Here is an 11,463-nt window from a genome sequence, read left to right as displayed (position 1 = left end):
GCGGTGGTATCCCCTCAAGCATCACCCCCGCTTCTCTGCTGGGTTCCTAGCTTGGCACTCCAGATACTCCTCAAGCTTCACCCTGCTAACTGGCTCGGTCCCTGGCTTGACACACAAGGCTGCTCTGCAAGCATCTCCTCTGCTGGTTGGGTCCCTGACTTGATCACCGCTTGAAGTTTCCCAATTCTCCACCATGCCCTTTGGTGAGAATATGTTTCCGGTACTTTCCGTTACTCTCTGTGGTCCCTGGTAAAGGCGATTGGTCCCTTCTACCTCCTACCACTGACAGGCTCTCTGGCCGAGAGAACCGTCTTTTGGCTAAACCCCAGGGCGTATATATATATATATATATATATATATATATATATATATATATATATATATATATATATATATATATATAAAACATGTTTCATCTCAACACTTTAAAGTTTATTTTCCCAAACAGAAGTACAAAATGGACCTGCACAAACCCACCTTGTTAAGACCCTATGCACTACTGGAGTAACCAGTTTACAAGAGAGATGATGATGCCAGGTTGCAAGGTTCCAGTGGGTTTAGTGTTAACTACCAAGCAGAATTACCATAGGAGCCATGTTACAGGAGTGCTATGTTCTATATCATGCCCCTGCTTGGTCCAGTCATGTCATGTTCTGTTACGTGGAGGCCTTGAGTATCTCCCAATATATCTACATTGTTTACCAAGCACTTCATTAGCATATTTGATTCCAAAATATAATTGTCATCCCCAAGGTTTATTAAATGTACATAGTAGTGACACCTGTTAATTTAGAGAGCACTACCAATAGGGTACTACCGCCCTTATATAAGCGGGTGAAGAATTGTTTTAGTTCAGTTTGGATTGTATGTCAGTACGTGCCAGAATGTAAAAATACTGTTGTTTAAGTGTGTTAAAGCGGTTGTATACCCGCAATTTTTTTTTTTTTTAACCCTGTAAAGCAAAAGGCATAATGAGCTAGTATGCACCGCATACTAGCTCATTATGAAATACTTACCTTAGAACGAGGCGTCAGTATCTTACCTGGTCCACGCCGAGGGAGCTGTCATGTTGCCTCGGCGTGTCTTCCGGGTATCGCGGTTCCAGCGCTGTGAGTGGCTGGAGCCGCGATGTCATCACTCCCGCGCATGCGCGCGGGAGATTTCTTACTCGGCAAGGTCCGGCAGCCGCCGGGCTTCAGCCGAGAATCCCCTGTGCGCATGCGCCGCTGCAGTCAGAGGCGCATAGCAAGGGGAATATCTCCTAAGCCGTAAAGGTTTAGGAGATATTTTTTTTACCTACAGGTAAGCCTTATTATAGGCTTACCTGTAGGTAAAAGTAAAAAAAAGACTATACAACCGCTTTAAGATGTAGGGACCCATGGAGGGAGATTTACTAAAACTGGAGTAGTAGTGCATTGTAGCCAATTGGCTTCTAACTTTAGCTTGTTCAATCAAATTTTGACAATAAAACCTGTTCTTGCAGAATCAGACAAAGTCCTAGCTGTCTATGGCCTGTCTTACTTATGTGAAATAAATACATTTGATGTAAACAACATTATCAATGTGTATTCATCTTTTAACTATCTCTGCTTCATGTGTAGTTTGTAATTATATATGTAAACTGGAGAAGTCATTATCACTAATAACCTTCACACTCACTGCTTCATTGTTTGCAGTGCTATAGTATATTATGCTTTACTGCTCTTATTGACAAGTCTATTATTGAGATGACCCACTGATAACAATGCACTTCTTATGTGACTGATAAGGTATCCTATAAGAAGGGGGGAAGGGGAATAAAATACAGAACTCATTCTAGGGAATAATCTTCATAGTGAAAAAAACATGGAGGACCAAACTTTAAAAAATGTAAAAGTTGTCAACAAATATTTTTAAAATATGCAGTCACAAGACTACATTACTCTTCCTCTTTAAGTTTGTCTGTGATAACCAATGAAATCCTCTGCAATCAAGCCATGTGTGAATTGGGAACTAACTTGTCTTCATTTAATAGATGTTGGCTCTATGTATATTATGGTACAGAGACCATTTTTTATGGCTTTCACCCTAGTAGATTTGATTTTTGCATAAACCAGGTTTTAAGTGTTTTTTTTTTTTTTTTTTGTCAAAGCTTAATTGAACAACCTGAAGTTGAAAGGTGATTGGCTACCATGCATAGCTTTGCACACTCCAGTTTTAGTAACTCAACCCCACTGTGTCTGAATTGCTAATGATGCTAACCTGTAAACATTGCAAAGCACCATTGTATGGTAGCAGTTACCAGGGCCATTTTAATGCATGGGCCCTGCCCAAGGGCCCCAAGTGCATTGGGGGGCCCCATGATAATCTTGCATTACACCATATTTGGCAACTGTCCCGGATTTGCTGGGACAGTAACGTTTTTTAGTAAGCTGTCCCAGGATGGCTGTATACCAGGCAGCATCCCAGAACCTGTACTCTGCTGTCCTGATCCCAGTATTGTGCACTCATTAATTGAAAAAGCTGAAGTTGAAAGTGATTGGTTACCATGCATAGCTGCGCCAGATTTTGCACACTCCAGTTTTAGTAACTCAACCTCACTGTGTCTGATAATTTTTCTATAACAGTATATTTATGTTCAGATAATATTCTCTTGTTTGGGTCTCAAACCTGTTTGTAGCATTTCCCTACAAAACATTGCAAAGTTTTAGAAGTATGTGGATTTTGGGAGCAAGAGGATACACTTAAAGCTGGCAATACATAATTATTCAATTTCCTTTAGCTTTAACTTTTGACTTGGACATTTTATAGATAGGCAACTTCTATCCTCAAATTGATTAGTAGTTCCAAATCATAATAACTACTGCAGTAGGGAACAGACACAAAAGATACGTTCACCATCTTTCTAAATAACTGTTCTGCTTTATTATGACGCAATGGAAGGTTTTTATACACATGATTACGTAGGTATCAAATTAATATTACGATTGTATGTTTATGGTAACAAGTGGTGTAACATAGGCAGGCTAATTCTAATCAGAACTGGAAAGAATGAAAACATTATTAGTGTTGTGTGCACAGTGAGGGCAGTGTGCAATACACACAAAATAGAATACAATAATATTCAGAATTTACAAATTTCCTTAAGAGTCTCCTCTTTTGATCAATATTTTGATCACTAACCATACCTGCTATCACCTTTCCCTGAAATCTCCACTGGTGGAGGTAGTCCTGGCAAAAGAGGGAAAAACTCCATTGTGGAAAAAAGAATAGCTGAGCAGCTTTTTCATTACAAAATGACTTTTCATTGTGAAAAACAAATGATAAGACATACAGAGTACTGGCTGTACACTCCTGTGGCCAGAATGGCCTTCTAGCTTAATTGTTGGCATGCTGACTTATCAGCATATGTAAACACAGACAATTCTACCTAAAATGGAAGACGTACAAAAGAAAAATATGACTTCAACATGGCTGAACTACTTTTCAAATCACATTATTTATATAGATCTCTCTCTCTCTCTCTCTCTCTCTCTCTCTCTCTCTCTCTCTCTCTCTCTCTCTCTCTCTCGATATAGATATATATATATCCCTTACAATTAAAGTAATTGAATCAAAAAGTACCCTAGACTGTGATCGCAAGAGGGAAACAAATCAAACACAGATTTCTTTAATTTAGCCATTTTTGCAGTGTCTGGTGTGGATCCAGGTGATTTTCCTTCAAGTTTTGCACAACTGTACATGAAATAGATGCTGTATTGAGTCACCAAACATTTCCTTATATATAAATGTCTTTTAACATCCACAAGTCACCTGGCTTTAGTTTTAGATCCTTCCAAACTTTTAGGATCTGGAATTGGGGAGAAAACACATAAATTAGTTTGTCAAAAACCTTAAAAGATCAGCAACAGAAATATAAGCAAGTGAGTAACACACTCCCAAACAAAATCCCATAGGGAGAGAGTCCAACATTCCCTTAGGGGCTTGATAAGATATAAGAAAACATTCAGGCAAAAGTTTTCTAGTTTCTTACTATACTTTTTCCGCTACATTGTAGACAGTAGGGGGTGTAAAAAACAAAAACCCCAAAACTTCTAGTAAGGACTCTCCTATAAAAATGATTTCCTCTGTTACTCTCTCTAGATACTGCACTCTGTACTTACAAACTACTTCTGATAACACTTTTTACTGTGGGCTTTGCAGTAGAATTTGCCTCTGGATATCCAGAAAACATATTCATACAGGCAAAATGCATACCCGTAAGATCCTGACTTGGGCATCTGGATACATCTTTTTATAATCTCTGGAAGGGATGTTCAGCTTTTGGTAACACCTTTTGGTAACAGGTAAAACAAGAAGTGGTATGTTATAAAAACAATTGTGGAGAACCCTGACTCTATCCAATGCTCCTTTACTAAGGCAATTATAACTGCTTGTGACTGATGACACAGTCCATGTGTCAAGCTGGAGGGAAAAGAGTGGCTGGCAGACATAAATGATGACCTTTTCCAAGGTCCTGTTTCATAAGAAGTTGCCCCCTGTGGACCACTTTGCTTCTCGTTCTGGGGTCCTTAAAATTGAATTATTAATCCCAGCTATACTGGGCCAGAACTAGGGTGGAATCTGTGAGTTGCACAGACCCAGCAAGTGTCCAGGGCTGTAATGCAGCATCCTTAGTTACCTGGTCTGGTTCCATGTGTGAGTTTTAAAGTTAGTATGGCTACCTCAGCAAGAACCTGGAAGGCTGAAAACAGCCAATCAAATTAACTTAGCATGCTTGATTGTTTTACCTGCCAAAGTAAAAACAAACTTCTGGCCCTTCAAATGGAACCAAAAGCTCTCTATATCTCGACTATATGAATATATACTCTTTTTTTATAGCTCACAGGCTTGCTAAAACATGGAGCTCTGCTTCTTGAGATGGGGAAAAAGGATCCAATGACTCTAAATACAGAGTATCCTTCTGGGTGATAAACTGCATACTCAGTATAAAACCGGGAATAACTAAAAAAAAAAATACATATCTGGGTCTTCAGGGAGTGTGTCCTGCACTGGGCTCACAGCAGCTGATTCCTATGTCATCAATTTAACACATGTGGTTTTTCTTTGTCTCCAGCTTCCTTCAATAGAGGCAATAAGGTGGCTGGATTCAAGTGTACGCATTTTTCATTGTTAGATTCGTACATAAACAAAACAAATTCATATTTTGAACCTTTCATTAGACAAACATTTAGTCAGCTGTATATTTGCTGCGCATGCTGTTTGTGTAAGAACTTCAGTTTCATGTTTCAAAAAGACAACTTTTTTCCTGGCAATATTATAAATTCTCATTGCTTGCTCTGTTGTTAGTTTTAGATAGATAACACAAATCCTTAGTTTCCATTTGACATTATTTTCCTGATGTCATAACATAAAAAATGATAACAATACCCTGCAGTCATGCAGAGATGTCCATAAATCCAAAGTATTCTTCTGCTTATACCACTGTACTTACAAGAAAAAGGGGCACATCATTTCACAATCCACACATTCTGCTTTGGATTTCAAAAATAAATAAAAACCAAAGGACCAACAATCCTTGTGTTTATGACAGAACAGAAAGCTCTCAGCCACATGAAAAACTATACAATTGGCTGCAGGTGCTATCTATCCTAACAGGGTGCGTGGACTTGATGTGATGGGTCTGTTATATTTAAATTGTATTTATTATTACTCTCATATCATGGACCGCACATCAAGTTATTATCAGACCTTTAGATTTCATTTTTTGTAGAAAAAATTCTTCCATATCCCATCCATGCCATAAATATTATGGCAGCTGTATTTTAATTAACAACTTCATCTTAATCTTTTTTTCCTCTTAATAAGGGTTTATTACAAAATTACAAATTTGTTATCTTAATCTAAACGAAACCCATTTTACAAATTTCCCCAATAACCTGGATTTAATTTCCAACCAAAGGTTGTCTAAACCAGTTATAATATATCTATATTATTAATAAAATTGTTAGACTCATATTAGAAATTAATACTCAAATGATAATTTCAATATCACACCCTAATTCTAATATATATCCAGAGATAAATTTCCTTAACCATATATTTGGTTTGGGAAGACTGTTAAGGAAATTTGTAAGTTCTGTATATACTTGTATTCTATTTTGTGTGTATTACACACTGCCCTCACTGTGCACACGGCACTAATGTTTTCAGTACATGTTTGCATTCTTTTGAGTCCTGATTAGAATTAGCCTGCCTATGCCCCTTGTTACCATAAACATACAATTGTAATTCTAATGTGATACCTACGTAATCATGTGTATAAAAACCTTCAATCGCGTCATAATGAAGCAGAACAGTTATTTGGAAAGATGCTGAGCGTATCTTTTGTGTCTGTTCCCTACTGCAGTAGTTATTATTAATTTGGAACCACTAATCAATATGAGGATAGGAGTTGCCTATCTATAAAATGTCCAGGTCAGGTGGCGAGCTTTGCCTAGGAGGAGGATTTGCAGGTGACCCTGAGTATACAAAACGAGGAGCTTGAGACGATCCGGGAATTTCTGATAATCAGCCGGCTGAGGTAAGCCTTTTGCTTACATTTGAGTTATCAGACTCCCTTGATCGGTAAGGCATTTTTGGGACAAAGGGTACCTATTTTACTCCCTTTAATCGAACTGTATTGATTGGTGGTTATATGTTATGTTGTTACTGTCCATCGGAGTGTTATAGAAGAGAAAGGGAAGAATAGTGCTGTTCACAGATATATGTAGTACATCTGCTAGATAAAGTAGTTTAGAGGCAAGAGGGTATAGGCACACGTAGAGACGACTGGCCAGTCATTATGGGCATTAAATTAAGTAAGGGAATGAAGGGTAAGAGACCCTCAAAAATGCCCAGCGCAAGAGGAGTGCTATATATGAACTGAAGGTGCGGTTCCGCCTATACTGAGCCCCTAGATTAATGGTTAAAGTGGACAGGGATCCACAATGGGTAACTCGGTTACCAAAGTCCACGGGGACTAAGAATCATGCAGAGTAAACAGCTAGAGAAACAGCTATCTATGTGAGCAGGATGGATCAAGGGTGACAAATAACAATAGAAATAAAGGGACATTTTGATGTTAACTTGTGGGATGAATTTGGGGTCAGGCACTACAACTAGTTAAGTTCAAACAGAGTAATGAGAGTTAAAACAGAATACTTTATATGTTGTCAGAGAGGGAAGATGGGATGAGCACTATGGCTGCCTGTCTGATCATAGAAGGTACAATATGTGAAGTATGGTATTACAATACATGGGATGCAAAGGATATCAGAACAAAATAAAGAAAGCAGAAGTTAAGCAGGGAAATAAAGAGTTAAAGGAAAGTGAGAGAATGATATCCATGTGTTGTGTACAAATGGGAAAAATATAAGCGATTTTAGAGAGAGATTTGTATATGTGTGTGAATGCTGGAACCTTTAGTTCTATTGTTTGTCTGTGTCATGTATGCAGATGTGACCCTCTCCTTTGCGCTCTCATGAAAGAATGTTGCTGGGATGAGAGATCAGTGATAAGCTGGAAGGACACCATGCCATTTCAGTTTTTTACATTTATAACAAAAATGTGCCGGTTAATTAATCTAATGATAAACAATGTGACCACAATTATTTTTGAATCTGTTTTCCAAACATGGTAAAATGAAGGTTACATTTAATCATGTATTACACAAATTGAATATCATTGATAGTGGAAACAGTGCATTTAAAAAATGGGAAATTAAGTAAAATTAAAGTGGGGTTCCACCCAAAAAACAAAAATACCTGGAAAAATTCTAAAAAAAAAAAACCAAAAAACATTTGGATATTTTTTTTTTTTCACTTACCTCTAAATGCCTGTTGCTAGGTGGTCCCTCGTAGTCTGCCTGTTCCTTAGCCTGGGCTGGTGACATCACTTCCCCCCCCAGGCACAGGAAGGGCTCCGCTCTGCACCCTCCCTCCTGTCAATCATCTGGGACCCATTACAGATCCCAGGTGATTGAGCGGCCAATCACGGCGCGCGGCGCCGCTCACGCATGCGCAGTGGGTGCCAGGCTGTGAAGCCACAGCCCGGCGCCCACAGTTGAAATGCCGGCGCCGACGAGCGGAGGGGGGGGACGAGCGGGGCTTCGATCCCCCGCATCGCTGGACCCAGGGACAGGTGAGTGCCCAATTAAAAGTCAGCAGCTGCAGTATTTGTAGCTGCTGACTTTTCATTTTTTTTTTTGACGGCCCCCCTGGGTGGAACTCCTCTTTAAGTAAAATGTCCAGCTCACCTTCAACTATGTAGTGCAAAGACCTGCCTGATTGCATATACTGTGCATTGAAAGTGTTCAGGTGTTCCTACATAATATATGGTTTTGGCAGGGCTCAAGTTCTGCGGGAACGTATGGGAATGATGTTCCTGATTTTTTTACACAGCAGGAACGCCATTCCTGTTAGAAGCCATGTCCTGCATGACTGACCCCTAGTATGTGAGCTGTGGCAGGCAGTCAGTGTGGGTATGCGCGAAGGGAAGGATGTCCATGCCAACGGGGGGTGGTCCACCCTGTGTGCCACATATTGGGGGGTCATCCTCCCGGCGCGCCCGTCCTCCCCTACCTCAGTCCTTGTCCTCCAGCGGCCACTATACTATACAGGGCCGCGCCCACCAATCTGCAGCGCTAGATCCCCGCTGTAATACTGTCATTTGCTGCTAGAATTGCCATTGTCCTAACAACCAAAGACATCCCCTGTGCTCCTCGACCTCTTCAGCAAGTTCCTCCGCCCAGCTCCTGCCCCCCTACAGCACGCTCCTTCGTCAAGCTCCCTCCCCTTACCTCTGCCTGCAAGACTTTATCCAGGTACACGTTTCTACTTTGTGATGGCTCACAACTCAGATGGGGACACTCTGATGTCAGATGGGGAACTCTGATGGGGGAACACTGGGCACACTCTGATGGGTGACACTCTGATGGGTGACACTCTGATGGGTGACAATCTGATGAGGGACACTCTGATTGGGACACCTGCTCTCTGATGGGAGCCCCACATATCGGCGCCTGCATAGAGACATAGTGCAGAAGGGGCCCCCAGTCATTGCAACTTGTTTTAGAAATCCCCATTGTGTGTGTATGTGTGTGTGTGTGTGTGTGTGTGTGTGTATATATATATATATATATATATATATATATATATATATATATGGATCTATCATACTCCTTTTTTAACAACTATATATACACACATATACATACACACACTTTTTTGTATTTTTGAGGTGGGGGGGGGATCTTGGGTGAGTTCTCACCTTTTTTTCCCAGGACTTGACCCATGAGTTTTGGTATTTTCAAAGGAAAATTGTATAATGTATGGCCAGCCTAAGACATTGCTGAATGTTTACACCAGTTAATGTGCAGTGAATTTTGTTATGTACAGTTGAAGTACTATTTTGGAATGAATTTGCTGTGAATCCTTATAAATAGCAGTTGTGAAGGGTTCTGATGTGGCCTATAGCCTTATCAGAACCCTGGAAATTATCTTTTATCCATGTATCTAAATGTGAAGAATTGGTGCACATTCTTAGAATATGAATTTAATCATCTAATCATCTAAGCATGGAAATATATAAAGTAATTTATCCATTTATTAAGTTTGGTTAATTTATGATCCTAATGAGTTTCATAAAATTTTAGTCATTCCCCATGTATTTTTTTAATCTGACCTACTGTTTTTTGCGTGAAATCTGCTTTTTTAAATTCTATGTGCCATAATTAATTTTCAGGTATCTCATGTTACCCTTCCTCCTCCCAAACATTTTAAGGATATTTGAACATCTGACCTTTTTGTAAAATTCATATGTTAATCAGAAAGCGAAGGTGATATTAACACAGCAATTTCATCTCTGAAGTGGTACAAGGCATTTATTATGTCACTGGTATGTGTCTGTCTTATGCAACTATCCCCAACTCTTAAATGACAGCCACAATAGCCAGTCAAGAAGAGCAGGCACACAGCATACACACTGTCCAGTGAAAGATTTAATGGCTTATTCAACGAAGAGAATATTCTTCCTGACTGATGTCTGACTGCAATGGTTTCCTGTAGATCATTGTACTTTAGCCCTTATCTCACACTTAGGGAAAGCACTTTTTTTTTCATTGTAAAAATAACAAATATTGAAGTTTGTGGACTGTGCTACACATGCATATCTGTATTTATGTGCAAATTGGATTATTTCAATACATGCAAGTCTTAAAACATTTTGCTTTGTTTGTTTCTTTTAGTTTCTTCTTGTACAGACAGAAGTTTGTCTCCAGACCTTCAAGACCCCATACAAGATGAAAACAAAGAGACAGATCACTCTACATCTTCAGATAAAGAGACAACCAATAATGAAAATGAGGAGCAGAACTCTGGTACCAAAAGAAGAGGACCAAGGACCACCATAAAAGCAAAGCAACTAGAGACCCTAAAGGCAGCTTTTGCAGCTACACCCAAACCCACAAGGCACATTCGTGAGCAATTAGCCCAAGAAACAGGACTTAATATGAGGGTGATTCAGGTAAGATCACGACTATTCTTTATGACAATTTCCACTTTTTTTACATTATTTTCTACCTATTTACATTAGTACAATAGAATTATATTTTTTGTGTTAGTATATGTTCAAGACTAGCAATATTTTAATGACTAATCTTTCTTGTTTTAAAAGCATTAGGTGTTCATTTCCCAAATCGCCTTATACTTATAGGCATGTCACCTGCAGCTTTTCCCTTGTATATGTCAACTATGAAATACTAATGGACTGTCAGACTCTTGCATTCCACTTTCAGTTACTAGATGCCTTTTCACAAGAGACGCTTGTAACGTTCAGCCATAAGATTTTATAGTGAAGTATTTTGAATTGCAGATAGTCTTATGAAAGGGTTCCGTTTGCCATTCAAGTACTCACTTATAATGTGAGGAAGCCAAAGCTCAAGTTTTACTTATAAGTTATTTAGGAAGTATATGGAATTTATTAGGTTGATTTGTTAAAGCAGTAAAGGCTGTTGACTTAGCAAAGTGAATGTTCATTAATTTTATAAATGTGAAGCATGACATTTTCTTTAGGAGATTGAGACTGGGGGGTGCATGTCTGTAGATACGGCTATACCTATGAGTTTCTTTAGAGTGTATGATTCAGAGTAAAACTGATTAAAGAAAAAAAAACGAGGGAGCCTTCTGGTTAGTTTAAAGTTTAAGAGTTTGTCAAAATGCACAGAACGAATACCTAGATTGTCCTGCAAGGAAGCTTAAATATGAGATATTCTTACCTGACTCTAAAGCCTAGTACACACTACAGTCCGGCTCCAGTACACATAAAGTCAGCCATTTTCTATTGAACCGGTCGATGCCACTCGGCCTTGGGCCCGTGTGTACTAGGCTTAAAGATGCTGTAATCAAAATCTAACCAGTGTAAGATACTACAGAGGCATATCTGAGG

At 39.2% G+C, this 11,463-nt stretch overlaps 1 protein-coding gene across 3 annotated transcripts in view; it reads left to right on the top strand.

The window, feature by feature from the left end:
- Nucleotides 1-11,463, top strand: part of LHX5 (LIM homeobox 5) — a 54,092-nt gene that overhangs the window by 27,416 nt on the left and 15,213 nt on the right. For all 3 annotated transcript variants that reach the window (XM_073630292.1, XM_073630285.1, XM_073630278.1), the window contains one exon: nt 10,265-10,542. In XM_073630292.1, the coding sequence (XP_073486393.1) occupies nt 10,265-10,542 (278 nt within the window). The remainder of the gene's footprint in view (nt 1-10,264; nt 10,543-11,463) is intronic.

Source organism: Aquarana catesbeiana, linkage group LG01, assembly GCF_042186555.1.
Source record: "Aquarana catesbeiana isolate 2022-GZ linkage group LG01, ASM4218655v1, whole genome shotgun sequence".
NCBI classification, from domain to species: domain Eukaryota; kingdom Metazoa; phylum Chordata; class Amphibia; order Anura; family Ranidae; genus Aquarana; species Aquarana catesbeiana.
The sequence above is the reverse complement of the archived record's forward strand: the minus strand, read 5'-3'. Positions and strand labels throughout refer to the sequence as shown.